General features: G+C 25.2%; 1 protein-coding gene across 1 annotated transcript in view; it reads left to right on the top strand.

The window, feature by feature from the left end:
• The first annotated feature begins 4,873 nt into the window (after nucleotides 1-4,873).
• The window catches only part of LOC132932110 (tyrosine-protein kinase Dnt-like), a 69,978-nt gene continuing 53,096 nt past the window's right edge, over nucleotides 4,874-21,755 (top strand). The window contains exons 1-2 of the mRNA XM_060998326.1: nucleotides 4,874-5,354; nucleotides 10,292-10,405. Coding sequence (XP_060854309.1) covers nucleotides 10,309-10,405 — 97 coding nt within the window. The 5' untranslated portion in view covers nucleotides 4,874-5,354; nucleotides 10,292-10,308. The remainder of the gene's footprint in view (nucleotides 5,355-10,291; nucleotides 10,406-21,755) is intronic.

The raw sequence follows: 21,755 nt of genomic DNA, 5'->3' as shown, positions 1-21,755 counted from the left end.
ACATATTAAATTCTAATATGCTGGTCGATTTATATTTTTATGTATATCAGTAAAATAGTAATAAAAATAGACACAAATGTGCATCACTAAAAACTGCATACTAATGTATACCAAGAATGCAGAAACGAGTAACAAAAACAAATCTAAAAGCAAGTAGTTGAATTAAATGTAAGAATCATAGTGTAATTATATACTTATAAATATATCATGAGAACTTCTAATGTAGTACATTATTTTAAATATAAAACCAATGAGTATAATTTTTTTTTTTTAATTTTTCTTCAGTTATTTAATAATGTTACTTTTAATTTTGAATCAAAAATTAAATCCATGTATTTTTGTTTCTATAATATTATATTGTATATTATACATATTAATATATAATATGTATTAGATATTTGCTACATTTTCCCTTTTATTTTTGATTTTAAGTTAATACATAGTTTCGTTCTAAATAAAATATAAATTAACATCTTTAGATGTAATTTAAAGAATTGTATATTTTTTAGTCTGCATCTGAATGCATCTTACATGTGTTATTAGAATATATTAATATTTATTATTGAATATATATAAATAATATATTAATGAAGTAAATGAATCTATTTTGAACAGTTAAAATACCTGTTATGTTGAAATAATATAATATTTAGTATGTAAATTCAGTTTGAACGAAAACATCGTCCGATGATCGCTCTCCACAATTTGTTATGATTAAGTGTTGAATTTTATGCTATAATTTATTTTTAGTTTATGTTTATATCGTTTACATTGAGAACTAATAGCTTATGAACGACCCACCGGATAGCAGCCACTAGTCAACACATATTGCAAAAAAAAAGAATTAGTCATGATAGATCAACCCATAAATATCGTATGTGTAGTTGAATTGGATTTATTGAATAAACTATTCATAGAAACTATTAAATACACAAAAACGTATAATAGGTTATAAATATTTATTTTTTAAATTTGTAGGTAATTATTGTAGAATTATTATTTATTATCTATTCAACTACGTATGATTGTGGCTTTTAAATTTTAATCCATGTTTGAAGGTTTTATCCACATTGTACTGTGAGTAGGTACATAATAAATAATAATATGAAAGTTAACGTGGAGCTAATGCAAAGTTATACAACATGCTATTGTGGTTTTATAGGAAGAGCGGCGTATTGAAGTCTGTAATAAGTAAAAATTAATTGAAAACATAATAATAATGAGATAACCACGTATTATATTTAATTTACTCAGTTGTTACAGTTGACAAAATATAGCAATACGTTTCAAATTTTAATGTAATATACTTACGCTCATGAACCTTAGGTACTATTTTGCTAAATCACTAGCATGTAAATAATGATTATTAAAAATTGGATTTGCTCGAAATGGTTTTACTTTGCAAACGCAAACATAAACCATGTGGTTTAATGAATTAAAACGATCGAACAAGAACGAATGACACACGGCGAATATGAAGTTCCACGCATTAATGCCATTCTACATAAGTAAATCGCTTCCAATCAGAAACAAGAATAGGATAACGGAATACACTGGAATATATATATGATAGACAAACAATATTGAACACTTCTTTGTCAAAATTAAACACTATCAATGCAATGTATTTAATTGACTTTTTTTTTTAATAATAAAGATTTAAAATAAATATATTTATATAATATACGCTGATTATATTTCCAAATTTAACTCATATTTTAATAAATAAATATATCTGATACGTGATGTATTATATTTAATTATACATTTAACGCATATGTATATAAAGTCGCAGTGTTTCAGCGTGTGGTTTTCATACATTATTACATTAAGTCATTAACCGCTCAACTATCCATCTCCAGCCTAATCTTTAAAACAACTCTATAATGTTGATTGTACAAATATCAATGATTTAAATTACAAAATACAATGTTCAATTTATAATACTTATGTTTAATATAAATTGTTCTTAGTCTATTTCACAATGCATTTATTTGTGAAGACATTATGTAGGTAGTGAAAAATGTAGATGATTGTAACAAATATCATTATTTAGGTATAGTATCTAATTTTATGAGATTTATGCAAAATATTCAGTAATGCAGTCTTTTGAATTAATTTTTTACTTCATAAAATGTAGTCTTATATAATATTATCACTATTTTATAAAAATTAAATTTAAAAACAATTTAATTAGATGATTAACCGATTTATGCATGTAATAACTAATTAATTTTATAGTTTTTTTGTTATAATATTGTAATAATGTTAATGAACTGAAAATCATCAATATACTTTCAATAATTGGAGGATTATTGGAGATTATAGAATTTTAATTAAAACATTATTTATACTTAAAACTTTTTAATGAAATGATTACATTTTTTGTATATGGTTGTGAATAATTTTATTGTACATCAATAGATATTTTATATCTTTTTTATTTATTGTGTTAAACAACATGAACATATTAATATTTATCGTATTTTTATAGTTATATTATATTCACTGGACTGACACTCAAAATAATTATAGTTATTCAGTATTCAATCAAAATTTCCATAGTGTTAAGGGGTTTAACAAAACTTAATGTCAAAGATCTATGTTTTAATTATATATTTAATAATGAGTACATTTTAAATTATAATTTTGACAATTTTCTGAGTTATTTTAGTTAAATCTTATATTTATTTCTTTATTAATCTATGGACGTTTTCGTAGATAAAGCTTGAAAATTTAATACACCAGAGTATAGTATAGTAATGTACCTAAGTACATCAGAGCAATTATTTACTTTTTTTCTTTAATAACAATTGGCGATGATTTTTTTAACTTCCAATATTACCAATTCTCATGATTCCTTATACTTCCTTATCCAAATATTAATATTTCTTAAAATAACTGTACACTTCTATCGTAACATAAAGTTATTTCAATTAATGAATGGATGTTGGTATAAAATAATATACTATACCCAAGGTTAGGTTAGGTATTACTGAATACTCTTATTATATCGTTTCCAAACTACCGTAACCTGTTGCGTTGAACTAAACTTATGAGTGTAAAAAAACTACGTACGTTTTTTTGAGCTTATTGGTTATGTCGAAATTTACAACAGGTGTTTCATCGTCTGTTTTTTTGGTAGACACTGTTATAGCAGACGATAAAAAGGGCGAAAATTGACGATCGCTTTACACGAGCGAAAAATTTACATACCACCCAAACCCGAGTAAAACCTCTTATAACGTGCTACCGAGTTCAAACGATAATATTTTATAGTTATACATAGACTTTAAACCATTTGAAAGGTTTATATGCCCACATATAGATATAATATAGGTATGTATATTTTTCTTAATTGTCGACGATCGTAATAATTTTTTTTTTTGGTCAAACGCAAGTATTGAAGTAGGTATATTGAGTCAATAATAATATAATAATATAATAAACAATAATTTATAAGTGTGTGTCCTGCTATATATCTATATCACTATATAAGCAATTAGGTGGAACCTAATAACTCCAGAAAATTTCATAGCTTCTCTACTCCAAAAGAAGCATGACTTACAAGAAATAAAAAGTAGATAGACAATTTACCGAAAATAGTCGTTATTCAAAAGATTTTTTTATTTATTTATAAGTTTTATAAGTTAGTGTGGAAAACGGAAATATTTGTTGATAATCCGAGAATTACATATTAATTATTACTTATTATGTATCTTAAACTTCATTGTACTTAGAGACTGTTCCTATAGTATGATTATTGATAAGTTATTACAATGTTATTTTTTTTAAATAAGCATATGACAATGAACAAGTAGTTATAAAATCCAAGATTGTTTTTAAGGTTTAGAAGTATTTAGTAATAACAAAGTAACAACATATTGGATTAAAAATAAATGTAAAAAATTCAAAATATTTAAATTATTGTTAATGGATAATTGATAGAGATAAATTAGTATGGGATATAATATATTTATAACATGTATGACATTTTTATTTCTAGCCCCCTCCACTACAAATAAATAAAGCTCTAGTTTAGATACAGTTATTAGGAATTTATATTGAATCGTCATGTTGTTATGTTTATATAATTATTGATCAGTTTTATTTTCTCAAATCCAGTTATTATTTATAACTCCGTATTGGTTTTTCCTCCCGTCTTGCTTATTTTTCTGTTCACTTGAACACCACATTTTGAAAGCTTCCAAGAATCTTTTATCCACTTTATCAATAATCTACGTCTCGTTACCACGTACTTGTGTATTGCATTATAAATTTATACCGTAACTATATTACCATGAACTCCAGGCATGGGTTTTTATAATTATTTTCTTTGTTGTTATATTTATATACGCTCATATTATTTTCTCGAAATAACGATTAACTATTAATTTCTTGGCAAATGTTTTTGGTCTTTCACGTTCTATCTGACGGCAATGGCCGCAATATGTGGTTGTCGACTGTCGAGTAGACTCACGGAGGGTTTTTAATGTTTTTATACGCGTACGACTGTGGAACTACATGTTTTCCGAATAGCGTTGTCCGGAAGGAAGCAATAAAACTCATACCGGCAACAGAACTAAATAATGTCTACCTATCATATTTATTGTTATTGTTTTATATATATATATATTTTTGGTTTTTTTACGCGTTACAATCGACTCTGTGGGGAAATCCATTTGCCTTCGAATTGTAAACGATAAGAACCCGAGTCGAGAGACCCGTGTTTACGACGGCACGCGCGATCCACAATATGAATATTTGATGGCCGGACGGGGACGCGGTCGACCTGCAGTACAGTCGACGCGACTGCAGCGGGTGAGCACTACACCGTTTAGGCGCGGTGTACGACTGTACGAGACGTATTTTCTCGGTAGGGCTGGCAGATCGGTGTAACTGCGGTCCGGCGGCGACGGCGCGCGACGTGCCACCGACACCGGGACACCACGTGGGCAAACAGTTCTCCGCGTGTCGCCGTCCCGGTGTGTCGCGATTGTCCCGCGCACGAGAGTCGACGGCGCCGTACCACGTTCGGTGGTATAATTTTTTCCAAATATTATATACTTTCGCTACCGTGGTTAGTTCATGGAAATAAATAAATAAATAAAAAAAAAAACCGATCGTTTCAATAGTTACAATATAGGTATCGCTGCACACAGATCGAAGTATTATTATTTCGTAGAAATTTATTATAATACGAACCGTGTGTAAAGAGGAACTCACAGGCATCGATTCGGTTCGTGTTTTATCGGGGAAAAAAATTTAATAAAATAAAAATGGACCGCTGTGATGCAAAACCCGACGGAGACGGACACTAGATTGTTGAACTAAAAAATAGTAACAAAACAAAGGTAAAAACAATCATATTTTGATGATTTTTAGATTTTTATTTCGCTGTAAATAAATAATACTTACTCGTAATGTACTATATATTTATCTGCCGCATTGAATGTTGTACCTGTCTATGACCTATACGTAATTAATACATATTAATATAATACTAGATAATATTATGGTATACAATATGTTTATATATACATAATAATGGTAGTATATGGTCGATAAGAAACTACGTCACTTAATGTTCGACTTTATAAATCGATTAATAAGTATATTATGTATATACAATTAAAATATGAATTGGTACCTAGATTTTACTCATTAAAAAAAAAAAAAAAATCAACTAGTCGAATCACCCAAAACAATAAATTTCTTTTGATGTTTTTCCCGTTAAATGTATTAATTAAATATGTATAAATGTATACAATGTTGGTTAGATTTATTATGACACTATTATAGATAATATTAATATATTATTGTTATATTGTTATACCTTATACAATAAAGACGTATTAATTGTATTTTTTTTCATTAGATAGATATGATTTTAGGTATAAGGTAATTTAAAGGTATTGCTTATTTATTAATTAGTCTTCAATATTTTCTAAACGTTGACATAGTACTACTGAAGGAGGCTATAGTACCTTTATTGTTTTTTTTTTTACTGTAGACTAAACCACTTAAATATGAGTGAAAAAAAATTTCAGTTCCCCCTATATTTATTAGATTTTGAAAGAAGATGGTACTTTAGATAGTTTATAAAAATTAATTTTGTTATAATAAAGTAGGTAGTTTTCTAGAAAACTGTAAAGTGTATCAAATGTGTATATTGTGTTTTAAGTAACATTGCGAACCTCGGATCTGAAGAAAATATTTTATATTTTTGAAAAATGCTCAGAAAAAGATGTCTCTACTGATTGTTTACCTTGATGCTTTATAGTTTTTATATAAATATATACTACATTTTCAAACCAATTTAATTATACTTAATATAAAATTCTTATATGTATAAGGCAACTTTTATAATGATACCTATTAGTTTTAATTTTTAATTTAAAAATCTATATTCTAAAATCAAACTAGATATAGGTTGATGGTATGTTAAAAAAAATAATACCTCAGTCAATATTTTTTTATGAGCGTTTAAAGTTTGATATTCAACTACCACTAAAAAACGTAGTTTACAACGTGGAAGTGTTATTTAATTACGACAAGTATATTATGCACTTTTTTTAGATAAAGTAGATACCTATGTAATTATCACGGCTTAAGATATCTTAAATTGTGGTAATTATTGTCTATTGATTTTGAGACATGCAATCAAAACACAAGGATAATCGAAAAATAAAGTCCTTAAATGGTTTAAACTTTTATAGTCATTAGTAAAATACTAAATTATATCTATTTATTCTATGTTTTTTAATTAAAAAAAAATGTTTTAACATTAATTATAAGCAGTACATACTACATACCTACCTACGCTTCATTTAGAATAGTGTAAGAATACCACGATTTATCGTCGTCTTATTTACATTTACTGTACCTATCTAAATGTATTTAAAAAAACTGTAATTAAATAAAAATTATATCATAATACAATTTTCAAATTTTAGTAACTGTACTTTTCGACTTGTTTATTAAGCTGAAATATTATCAATTAATATAAACATCACAATCCCTAAAATATATTCGATTATGAATAAGAGCGCAGTGACCATGCATATAACAATAATATTGTACTCTACTTATTATTATAGGTTTCATCTTAATAATTTTTTACTCTATTTTGCAATATTTTTAAAAACTGGATTTGCACTTTTGTGGTGTGATTATGAATACTGAAAAAAGTTCAAGAAAAATGGTTAAAATATTTATTTTTCTTCAAGTTTTAAATATTTAAATTACTATTCTAATAATCAATATGTCTATAAACAATTTTAAAATAGATTTTTTATACAAATTATCATTGTAATACAACTAATAGTAATCAATCTTTTCGATATGTTGTTTGTATTTCATGTTTATGTATACCTAACTGAAATCTAAATATTTTATTATTAACTTGGAAGGAACCCTCGAGCATTATCGCATACTCGCATTGTTGTATTCCCATAAGATACATAGTACATACATCATAATTTTCATGGATTTGTTTACTACAATACCACATGATTATTATCTATACATATTTATGTACGATACACAAGAATTGAGCACAATAAAAATGTGTTGAGCCTATTTTGACAGGTGATCGACTGAAAGAAGAATAACCTTTAAGGACCTTGTACAAAAACACCACGTGTGTAGTTAAACGGAAAATGAGGTAGGTACATTAACACAAAGGAAGTCTATTGAAATTGTTTGAATTTAATTTTGCTCAACAGACAAGAGGAATTAAAGATAAACCCTCAATAATAAATATATATTTGACACACATAATAAATTGAATATAATGCTTAGTAAAAATATTGACGACCTATATATATATATATGTCTATTATATATTGTACTTATATTTAATCAATAGTTTTATATATTTTTAATTGTTTGTCTTCGTTTTAACATAATATATACTATATTATACATAATACATCTGTAAGTAAAATAATAAATATATTTAATAAATAAAGAGGAAAATTATATTTTTATTAAGTAAATAAACATTTATAAATCATATACTACATATAATATAATATTTAACAATTTTTAACGAAACTCAGTTTACGACAAGTTAATAGGAAGTTTTATAAATGTTGTAAGTGACCAATAAAAAAAAAGTATATAATTATATTGTAAAATCTATAATATCTTAGAAAAGATGAAATATGATGGACGTGTTTATAAAATATATTGTAAGATAAGATTTTTGAAATATTAAAATGTAAAATGTATAATAGCTAATTAATCGTAATCGTATAATATTAAACTACGAGTTATAAAATTGAAAATTAAACATCGTATTGAAATATATAATATACAAAAAAAAGTAGCCAATTAATCTAACCTAACTAATTTCATTGTATAGTTAAAATATCATATAAAATACCCAACAGTCAAGGCTGTATCTAGGGGGGTTTTGAGGGTTCACCCCGCTCCAGTTTGTTCGTGTTATATTATATGGTTGTAAAATAACTTATACGATATTATAATAAAATTAGAACAGCGGTTCCCAACTCATGGGCCGCGGCCCATTTGTGGACCTCGAGCAGTGTGATACTGGGCCGTGAACCATATAATATTAAATATTATATATTTAAAATAATAGTACCTATTACATATTTTTATTATATATACCTAATAATATTTAATTCTTGTATTTCTAATAACTGCCGTATGTATAGTATATATATGATATATCTATGTGTGTGTGCTTACGTATATATAGGTATATAGGTGGACCTCAAATTTTTTTTTAAAAAATCGGTGGGCCGCAAAACTAAAAAGATTGGGAACCGCTGAATTAGAATATAATTTTTTAGCTTAAAACCCCTCCTGAAATTAATTTCCAGTTACGGCCTTGCCAACAGCACTTCTCATAATTGTACATACAATTATTTTTGTTTGATTATTTTTATCACCAATTACTAAATATGTCTTTCCTTGATTAAATTCAAGTATACCAGTAAATAATAAATATCCTACATAATATTTACTTTTATTTTACAATATATTTTTGCTTTAAAGTAAGAACGGTTACTATAAACTAATTTCTTTCCTACATCACTGATCTCATATAATCTGCTATGTCGCCAGTGACTTGTAGTATAATAAAACACCCTAATTTTGAAACTTCAGTCTGAATCAAACAGACATTTATCATATTATGAACAACAAACAGAATTTTGGTAAATTTAATATTAATTTATTATATGATGTTTACTATTTTTTAATCGATATAATGCTGTATTTGTAATAACAAATAAAACACTTAAACAGTTCAACTGTTAGAACTATTCAATATAATATTATATTATGTAGAAATAGTATTAAAGATTTACCGTATTAAAATTTTAAACGTATATAATGGAAAATAGTTTGTTAAAATGTACGAGATTCTTAAAGCATAAAACATATGTATTTCAATCTATATCTGAATAAATATAGAGTATGCAATTTAACAATAATATCGATGCAATTTGTTTAATAATTTAACTATGACTGAAACTCTAAACTCTAATTGCATGCATTTATAAAATATCAGTTTTAAATTTGTTTTAATAAAGATCCAGTAATATTAGGTACTTATTCAATAACTAGCTTATAATTATATTGAATTTTTAGATATTTAAATTTAAATTGCTTTAACTAAACAATAATTAATGTAATCTAAATATATTAGAAATGTTATTGTATAATATGAAATAATATATGTATTGGTAAAAAATTTCAAGTTTTATAAACAATACTGTTTAAATTATTTAAAAAATCCAATTTTTTGGAAATTGAAACTTGAAATAGAGAAAAAAATTATGCATTTGTATTTTTAATATTTTATGGGTTTCATAAGAACAATCACTTATACAAAATGTTGGTATTATATTTGTATGCCATTGCTATAAAAATAAAACTGCATAAATGTATTACTACAATATAATTTAAAATTTTTCTTGATTTTAATAAAACTTCAAACGCTTAAAAAAAATTGTTCATAAGTATATTGTTTTTAATATTTTTTTAATTTCTTTATTAAAGGTTACGGTCATTAGTCACACTTATTTACATTAATGATCTCATCATTTAATATGTTAACAAAATTTAACGAGTTCTATAACTGCATTCTCTGCATGTTCCATGTCGGCGTGTGAACGAGTACATAATATTACTAAATTACAATATGACGTCATATCCATACTTTTTTAATGTGTCCATGTGGTCTATTTAATTGCATAAGTGTAACATGATTATAAAAAAAGAGCATAATATAAGATACATTTTTTTTATTTTACAGGATAACAGCATACACAGATGGGGTTCTTCACTATTGTCTTACTATATTGCTTGTCAAGTGCAACAGGTCACTTGAATGTGTTTATTAGTCAAAAAGAAGTCAAAAGGATTATGGGTTAGTATTTTATTTATTGTGATATATCTCTAATAAAATAATATGCATCTATTTAAAATGTTTTAATGGTGGTTTTTTTATTTAATTGAATTTAGAAACCAGCTATAAACCTATTTATAAACGATAATATTGAATATATTGAATATCCACATTATGTTTAAATTACCGCCGTCCGCCAAAGTTTATTTTATTTTGATGATCAGTTCTTATTAAATACGATGGGTTATGATTTGCATTCATGTTATAAAACCTATTATTATAAAGGGTTCATAACAATAGTTATATTGTTACATATTTTTTATACATATTTTTATAAACTAGCTGTTCAATGGATCGACGCATTTAGTTGTGTTGTAAAATAACATAATGTACAATTTACATAATGATTATTTTACTATAGTTCTTTTAAAAATAATAAGCAATATTATCCAACATTAAATAAAGTAACTTTTTCATCACTATTCATTTTACTAGCCATGATTATTATCTCTACTTGGCTTAAGTTATCGATTTATTACAAGAATAAAATGAAATATTAATTATGTTTAAATACATATTTTTTTTAAAGTAATAGCTATAAATAAATGGTAGGTATATTATGTCTTAATAATTATATTATTATATCTACGTATTTATTATTTAATTTAAGTAACTTTAACATATAAATTAAAATACATAACAAAATCAGATGGTAAATATTTAAAATTAGATTTCATTATAAATTTCAATAATTGTTTTTAATGTTTTGAATAAAATATTTTATATTATATACATTTATTATAGATCTAAAATTGAGAAAATATTCAATAAATAAAACTATTTAATCAATATGAGTGCTTACCTCTAAAATAATCGCGTATACTTTATATTATAAACACCTAATTTAAATGTTGAACATTTTCTTTCAATAAATGTAAATTCGTTTTATTTGTTCGTGTAGTATTTTCGTTAAAATTACTGTTCGTATTTTATTTTATTTTCTTTTATAACTACATTTCATTTCTAAACGTTTGTATAACAGCACTTCAATCGTGGTTATTCGTTTATTTTCATTTTTACTCTTCTACTGCAGTACTCGTTTCCTTACAAAATATCGCAATTTTTATTTTCTAAACGAAGCCGCGTGAAAAATGTCTATAGTCGCCTTATTCGAAATTAGATTTTGCCGCCGTCGTTGTCTCCATTAAACTTGGTGGGCGCTGACAAAGAACCCTTTTACACCACTAGCTATAACATCGGGTGTTTGACCTTAAAAAAAATAAAGTGCGTTATTTGAAAGCTCAAAGCTTTTTATGTATAAAACAAGATACCTAATTGGCAACTACTGGAGGGGTGAGGGGTGTGAGTTATTCGTGAACCAATCGAAACAACGTAATATTACAAAATTAAACGCTACGTAATAAGAATGGAAGTGGGAAAAAGATAAAAGTAAAGTTAATGAAGAATTAGATCATTTTAACTTTTATTCATTACAAACGAAAAATACCCCTCTTATTTTCATAGCTTCACAAAATACGATAAAGTATTTTATTCAAAATTTCTTTTTTATAAAAATAAAAATATTAATTTATTTTTGATGAAAAAATAATAATATTAATATTATAAAAGTAAAAAGTTTTCACTAACATAATATTATGTTTGTTCAATCTTATAAATAATTCTTTTCAATTTTTTCTATTACGTCTTAAAGGTATAATGATCTAACAATAGTTGATAATTTTTAAGTTTCCTTTATTACATGTACATTAATTGGCTATTTACTATCGATTATTCTAAATAGTATAAGTAACAAATTATGAACCATAATAATTAGTGAATACTAATTTACAAACTAATTAGTTATATACTTTACCTATTATATTATGCATATTATGTAATTGAATACTTATTAAAAATAACTATTTAAAAATAAAACAGTCATCGGCTGATAAAGCTCGACAATGCGCCTATATAATGAATGAAAAATCACGTACTAAACTATATTACGAAAGTACTAAAAAGTGCACAAAATATTATATAAATTCGTAAATATGTTTCCTACCTATCATTTTAATAATTTAATGTGAATTTAATTGGAGACTTTTAGTTGATAACTATTATAATTTATATTATTTTATGTTTGAGATTTTATTTTCATTTATTTTTAGTATTTTTGTGTAAAATTGTGTTGGTTGTATCATTAAAGAATAATAGCACCAATGAATTGCAGATTAAAAAATTTAATTTTTTGTTAAATTTCAAAAAATACTGAAATATTTATCGTTCACAATATTTTAACAAATTTATTGTTAATATTTAATTATATTTGTTTCAATAATTAATCAGTGATTAATTTTATTTATATCTAATTAATCAAGAAATTCTTAAATACACAGACAATTATTCTAATAGTTATTGTTCGTTAAGTACTAATACGTATCTGCCACTTCAATATTTTCTGTGCCTACAGATATTATGTTTTGTTCAAAAGTAAAAACATCTAATATCTACTACTGTATTGACTACCATACTTGCACCTACGGCTATTATCATACATGAAGATCAATGATAAATTTATTTACTTACGTAGTTAAATTTAATCACACTTGTTGGTATTTAATGCACTAAATAATATGATTTCTTCATATAATTTTTACTTAAAACTATTAAATATTCAAAAATGAAAAAACGTTGAAACCAAACATATTTAGAAATACATTGTTATAATTTATTGATTCATTGAACTGTTGTTTTGAAATATTAACATGGAAAAATACCGATTAATTATTGGGTGTAAGTACAATTGAATATTAACAATGAATCCGTCTTTAACAGTAAATAAATTTTTTGTGAGTTTAGTAAACTAATTAGTATGCACATAAGTATTATGTAAGCAAATTTTACCTAGTGTATTGTGTATTTATTCAAATAAATTTAAGTGAAATTATCTTTAGGTACACGTGTTTAGTTAATTTGTGTATTATGGGTAAAATTAAGTAAAATTATTATGGTCACGTTTGCTGCATTAAAATATGATAAACCCATATTCGATGAATTTCACCTTTTTGAACATATTACTGTTATTTTATGTATCCATAGTAGTTAATGCTACGCTTTGTATTAAAGGTTTAAGACTAGTCACGATTACGCATGAAGCAGATTTAATTTGTATGTATTTTATATTATCATCTATAATATTATATTCTGTAATAATAATTTTCTAAAATGTCACACAATTTTTACTAATACACAGAAGATAGAACTAATGTAAATTGTTTTATATTAGATAAATTGTTTTTATTAATTACATATTTTTAAATGTATTGCTTATAAGTTATAATGATACCACTGTGATGGTGTACCTTCATAATTTAACGATGTAACGTTTTATAACTTAATTAATGAAAGCAAATTAATCCATAGACAATGTATATATGTAATATGTATACAAAAATCAATATAAAAAATACCGGTACATTTGTTTTAAACCCATATATCAAAAACAAATTAAATACATAGTGGTTTTTCCTTTACCCCGGAATCCTAGAATGGCGGAAAACGTCACTTGTTTACAAAGCTATATTGTTTTTTTATTATTATTATTATTTTGCTAATTGAATCTGGAGAGACCCTACTCATGTCCTCCGCAATCTCAATAGTTTGTTTTTGCATTGGGAGGGTTTCTATATATATAAAGAATAATATATATATATATTATATATATTTAAAAAATAAATATTATTACAGGCTTTCCTGAGAGAGAATTGCAATACTACTGCTATTCCAGGGGTGGTATATATGCAAAATGCAGCAGGCTAGAGGACGACGGTTGAGTGAGAGCGAGAGCTTTTTGGAGTAGAGAGCAACAAAAGAATAACAGCGTATTAAACGTTAAAAAGCCCTTAGCCCCGAAGGAATTAATTTTCGTGTGCCGCTTCCGCCTTTTCAATGTAGACTTGCTAACATTAAATATTAACCCTTCGAAAGCTCTTTCTCTCTCACTCCTACTCAGTCTATCTCTCCCCTATTTATTTTTGTGGCATTTTAACAATCTAGAACAATACGATATGACCATTTCTCTTTTTCTTCACCGTTTCATTCTGCATTGTTATTTTACGTTAATGTATTAATTTCAACGGTTTTTTTCATGATACGCGTTACGAATTATAAAAAAAATTATACCTAATTACAATAAATTAAAATTCATTTTTGCCGTTTTTAATAAATTATTAATCAAACCGGATGACCGGTTATTAAATTTAATGAAAAAGCGAGGTGGTTCTATTTTTCTTGTTTCATTACAATTTTGACGATTATTTATTTATTTTTTTTTTGTAAATAAATTATGCAATTTTTAAAGCTTTTAATAAATTAAAGACAATTTGACAGTTTTTTTTTCATCAAATGATTCTATTATTCTTAATTTTCATTATAATAATATGAATCGTTAATAATATGGCTTGTCACCTATGACTGTTTTATCTAAATTAAAATTATTTATTCTTTTTGATCTCTGAAACCACGCTTTAATGATCGTATTAAAATAAAATAGTACAATATCTTTTGTTTTACCGTATAAATACTGTAACACATTTGTTTATACTAAGAAATAAAATCGATGAAATCCTTATATTAAGAATACTCGCTGATTTTATTTTTTTAATCTAGCTGTCATTTATTGAATTTTTTATTTTTTTATATTCTGAGCAGGCGGAGCGATGAATGTATCGATTTTACAATAATGTGTGTATGTTTTTTCTGTCTGTTATCACCTTTTAGGGCAGTAAAAATACTTTGATTTTTAACTTTAGGTGTGGTTTCTGGTAGAAATATAGACCTAATTGGTACTTTGACGGGTCAAAATTAAAAAAAAACCTAGAAGTTTTCTTAATGATTGGGAAAAATAAAAAATTGAAACTATTGAAAAATTACAAATTACTAGTATTTTGCAGAGAAAAATTAATAAAATTTTTGAAAATTTAATATAATATATATTAGTATTTACTAGAATTGAGATCGTTATTCCGTAAGTTTGTTTGTTCTTTGGAATTTTTTACTTTTTAACTCCAGCTAACTAGAACAATTAGTTCTAATTAGTGTAAATTGTACAAGCTAAAATCCTTCTCAAAGTTAAAGATTGAAGCATTATTACTGCTTCTAAAGGTAATATGAGATACTCACATTAACACATTGTAAAATTAATAAATTCATCGGAGCGAAGTGTTTGAAATTTAAAATAAATAGTTCTAACAAAATACAACACATTTAATCATAACGTTTATCTAGAAATATAAATAATTAACTTGTAGAATTAATTTTATGTAGATTATCATATTAAAATCGATGCAAAAATGTTTTTTTTTTTTTAATACAAATAGCAAATGCAATTTATGCCAGTCAAACCAAAAATAATACATTTTAATCATAAAATGCTTTTAAAGTAGGCAAACATATTTTTGTGAAAATCCGGTAAATGTGTAAATGTTAACCAAATGCAACGCTTTCAGCAATAAACTCTTGTATTTATCATAATATGTTATTTTTTAATTTAAAACAAATCCTTTTTTAACATAAAAGATAACTTATAAAGACTAAAACAATTTGTTTTATAATTTTTATAGAATAAAAATATTTTTTAATTTTTAAAAACAACATTATTAAGTTTAAAAATATAATTAAAAATCAATAAGAAAAAAATTCACTTTGAAAAAATATTTTAACTCCGTGGATGATATGATATAAATATATAATGTTCCTTAAACATATTATAACCTCAAATTTAAGTATCCAACCATACTAAGTGATATATTTTCATTCACCTATTTATGACGACGGTGGATGTTATTTTTATAATGTATACATTAAAATAGTTATGTGTGAATTATTATTATTTTTTTTTATTTTGTATTTTATGAATTAAGTAGATAGGTTTTTTTTTAATGTAATGTTTTAAATTTCCATATTATGAATAATCTTAAGTTTTATTCGCGAGAGTAATGTTGAATGATTATTTTTTATATTTAGTGTGTATGTAAGTACGATTGAAATTTCATAATTTCTAAAATACGAAACTACTTTATGATTAATACAAAATTAATATCATTAATAAATCTGAGTAAGATTAAGTATAGTAGATAAGAAGATAGTAGTATAAGTAGATAAGTAAAATATGTATAAATACTTAGGCTAGAGTATGGCCTATATAGAATAGCTTGTGAATATTATATGGTTAAAATTATGATTTAAAATATTATTAGTAGGTATTATAATATAGTATTGAATATTATATTTTCCCAATGTTTATATTTTATACTACCCGCCGTTAAAATAAAAAAAAAACAGTCGCTCGGGGCGGTCGTGAGTTTTCCAAAAGGTTTGCCGTGTAATTTCCTTCCTCTTCTATAAGCCCTCGACCCAAAGTAAAAAAAAAAGAAAAAAATGAATTCACCATGGAAAATATGAACGAAAGAGGAAATTACCAATAAAGTTTAATGTAAGGAAAATACACAGTACATACGTACACTGTACACACAAACATAAATATCTAATACATATATATATTTACATATCAAACCGAGACTCACTCTGACTTTTGTTTGAAAATAATAAAAAAAATCATTCGTATGTTATTATATATTGTGGAAGTTTCAAGTGACTTCCGTTTGTTGAGTTCTATAAATTTTATATGGATTTTCCACTCGTGCAGTTGTGCTTTCCGTACTTTTGTTGGCCATTCGAATTTTTATTCTTCAAAATCAACTAGAATTCAAATATTAACTTCAATTTGTCGTATTCTAACATAACAAGTTTGCATACTCGATTTAATTTATGATATTATTTTTACAATTCTTGTATTTATGGTATATAATACTATATATATTCCTTCTTTGTTTGTGAATTTGAATTTAAATTCTAATAATGAATCTATTGGGTATCAATTGTTTTCTATAAACTCGATTAAAAGCATAATTGGGATCAATTCCTAATTTACAAGCAAAATGTATTGAATTATCTATACAAACTTATTCATCGTTATTATTAATGTTATTTAAAATTTGAAAAATCTCAATAGTATTATTTAATAATATTAATGTATCAATTACATTTAGTACTATTAATTCAAGTTTTCCTGTTAAAATTTTCATTTCATACATAATTTTATTCATAAAATACAAAGCAATAACAAAATTAAATGATAACATTTTTTCAAAAAGTTCAAAAGCTCGTCTTCTTATATTTTTATCCAGTTTCAGCCCAGAAGGTATTATTTGAATTGCTTCTAAAATTATCTCATAAGATATCCATACAACCTTTATCAACTCTGCTCGAGCAATACACCTTATTTTTGAAAGATTTCGTAAATATAAGGAATTTTCTATCCCGGTTAATTTGTAGTGGGAATAGACGTTTTTTTTGTATTTAATGAAAAAAAACATACAGCTATTAAGATTAGAAATTAAGTCCCCACTCACGGTATTTTTATCACAAATTTGTTCCTACATTACAGTCTACAGCAATGACTCAAAAAGTCAAAACCATAATATAATAACTAAAATTCACAATTTTTTTTTAAAATTTTTTTAGGTATCGGTAATCAATAAAATTAGTACTTTTTCTGCTTTTTATTATTACTAAATTTGCTGACTTCGTATACAATTTATATTTACAAATAAAAACAAGTAGGGGGGTGTCCAACTCCCCTATACCCATTATTCACTCCAGCTATGACGATATTAATTTTTGTATTACATCACATAATAACTAATAAGTTTGAATAATTAATCTTTATCTTATTATGCTGGATAGCATAATTAATTTATTTTATCAACGGATGAATGATATAATAAAATATTTTATGAAAATTGATAAAATTGTAAATATTTTTTGTGCTATTTAATTTTATTAATAACATAACAATAATTATACATAGTAAAATCTATTAAGATCGAATATTCTTGATGAAAATGTTTAATGCATTATGCAATTAATAACTATTTAAGTTAATCTTTTATAGTAATTTTACAATCAATTGACTAATATAAATTGTTTATTTGTAAAAAATATTTGTTATAATATAATAATATAAAGCTTTAATTAAAATGTGTAAAATTGAGAACTGCTGGGAAAAAAAAATAAAATACGTATTAATACATTTATGATATAAACACTATAAATAGACATGATAAATTTGAAAAAATAAATAGTCATAGTATTTATAAAAAGTATACTATATGCAGATTATAATCTTGACATTTGAACACTATACAAATAATAATTGAAGCTTTATGAAAATTATTACGTTTTGTTACTGATAATATTATTGAAACCTCCCCTTTAGTTTTTTTTATGGCTCAATACAAATTCGTTTCATAATGTTGCTAAGCCATGTATGTATAAGTTATTTTGCATATTTAATGCATTTTGACGCATATTAATGTATGGTGTATTATATTTTTATGGGGTTCAAGCGCGTGTATGAGCATAAAAAAATACCACCCTCGGCTTATGAAATTCTTCTTTGGTTTTTAATATTTTTCTATATATTAATATATAAACAAACGAAAACCAGAGAATATCTTTTTATCTTGTTTTAATATGTTTATTCTCTTTTTCATGATAAATTCATTAATTGTTCGGAAAAAATAATAATTTATTGTTGTCTGACCCATATTTAAATCGTATTTAAAATCACTTATGAATTTTTAAACTAAAATTCATCTTTTATCTACGTAGTAGTATAAAAATATTTGACAAAAGTGTGTAGTACATTTAATAATATGTTAAAAATTATTATTTATTAAAAATGTTTATAATTTTTTGAAAATAATTGGTAACGTTCTAATCATATAATTAATGCAGTGGACAGTTATTGATAGTTTATTGTATAAACATTAAAACTTTTTCTCATCTCTGTGCAGAGATGGACAAAATTAAATTCTGTGCTTTTGATCCTACAATTCAATTTTGCTGACGTAAGTCTGAAGCAGCTCTTGTGTGTTTGTGCAGTGTCCAAGGGGCGTATAGGATAAAAGAAACAGCGTGACGTCCTGCAGGACAGTTTTAATGTGCTCTCGATCATCCCTCCTAAGTGAAATATCGTCCTAGCATTGTTGCTGTTGTCACCAGAGGGTGGCAATTTTTTATGATTATCGTTTAACTACTGGTGCTTGTGTATAATTTATGTATCGATTCTTACAGTTACCCTCTCAAAACAAAAATAAAAACATGAGTGTTGCTTGCGGTGTTTTTTTTATATTATTATCATTTCTTGTTTAAAATGTTGTTATAATACCAAGAGTGCATATAAAATATCAGAAGAGTCATTTTTACATCGTAATTTATCAATTCGATGTTAGGGACTTAGGAAATGAAAGTATCTTATTAGAAACGTATTATTAATAATAACCTAATTCTCATACTCATTAAATTACTTATGTCGTGTAAAGTATACGTTTTTGTTAAACACACGCATTATTTATTACAGAGTTATAATTAAACCTAATTTAAAAAGTTTAAAAAACTAATAATAACTTAAAACGAAATAAAATAACTCATTTTCTCCGAGTCTAATAAAAATAATTATAATTTAACTATTTAAATAAAATGTACTATAGATAATTTTGATGACCTATACGGTTGCTTAATTTATTAATTATTTTTAATTCAAGTACGTATACAAAATGCATTTATCTAGTATGTACGATCATTATAGTGTGCGTGCTTTGTTGATCCATTGGCTGAAAATTAAACATGTCAACTATCGCAAAATGTAATTGATTTACAGAATTTATAGACTATAGAGAATATCGAAAACAATAGAAGGATATTAAACGATAATAATTTTTAAAACAAATGACGCGGTTACGGTTACCCAATATATTTATATATAGTCGTTTTTTCTCTTTTCCCTTTATGATTGTTATTTCAAATGTGTATTGGCAATATTAAAACCTCGGCGAAATAGTGATGGTAGGGTGTGCAATGTGCATAGTGGAACAGCCGGCGGTGCAATTAGAAACAGGGGTTCGCAAAGGGCCATTAAAAGCACGACGGAAACGTCAGTACGAGAAAAAATCGCCCCATCACCACCAACCCAGTCCAACCCGGAAAATATCATTAATTTGGTAAACCACTGTAATTGTAAATTGCCCCTAGGAATATAAATCTCGAAATCACTGAAATACAATGTATGCAGGGGACAGTCTCTTTGTTCAACTTTTTAATTTATTTAAAATTTAAAATTTTAATAACGCCTTTTTTATTGCCGAAAATCCTCAATGTACACAATTCCTTTGCTCCTTATATAATCACTGCTAATAAATATATATCTTGATTTTTTTCTCCTGAATATTATTACAAAGCGTTTCCTTCACAAACGAGCAGTTTCACTTTTCTACACGTTACCATCATGATGGATTGAGCAATCTCCTATAAACGTCTTAATAATAATAGCCATACTCCCTTAGCTCGTTAATAATGTTTACTCCCCACTTTCAACCCTACCTTTATTTATTTTTTTTACTTCAGACAGAGTTCATTTATAACAATTTACACAGCTATTAACGTTAAAAGTTTCGACAGCTATGTATAATTTCTGTCACATAATTATATTTCTTCCAATTTTTTATTTATATTTTTGCAATATCAATTATTTATGTAACATTGAAAGTTACACGCATTGTATGTATATATTTCTTCTGTTTTCTATAGTCATATTTAATTTAAAAAAAATTTCAAATGGAATAAACTACAACTGGACTGACTATGCAGATTTTTTATTAAACAGATTACGTGACAGAGACTAATGACATGCATACGATCGATTTGGCCTTTAGGCGTAAGGGAAATAAGCGTACCACCTGAGTTTTATTTCCATTAATTTCAATTAAGTTTGAAAGTAAAGGCTTAATTAAGATAAAATAATGATTGGAAGTACAACTATAATGAATAATGATATATCGTTCTGGCTTATATAAAATCATTTGAAGTAATTTATACATATGTATTTTTCATGATACTCATTTACTTATAGGAAAATCATTATTTTCATGAACTAAATGACCTATTTGAAAAATTTAATAAAACTAACAATTTATACATGGGGGTTGTCTAGTTCACGAAATAAAAAACAATATTACATTTAGTGATTAATTATATTTATAATTTTAAAATAATTGTATTAACATATTATAAGATAACCTCCAAATATTGTGAATACATAAACACTGAACAAAAATAATAATTATTGCAACTTTAAATCGTACAACGGATCGATACGTACAATTAAGTATGACAAAAAAAAAAAATTGGAACTAGATATATTATTAAACGATCATAGTAATATACAAGTACTTATAAAATAATTATGATA

Source organism: Rhopalosiphum padi, chromosome 1, assembly GCF_020882245.1.
Source record: "Rhopalosiphum padi isolate XX-2018 chromosome 1, ASM2088224v1, whole genome shotgun sequence".
NCBI classification, from domain to species: domain Eukaryota; kingdom Metazoa; phylum Arthropoda; class Insecta; order Hemiptera; family Aphididae; genus Rhopalosiphum; species Rhopalosiphum padi.
The sequence above is the reverse complement of the archived record's forward strand: the minus strand, read 5'-3'. Positions and strand labels throughout refer to the sequence as shown.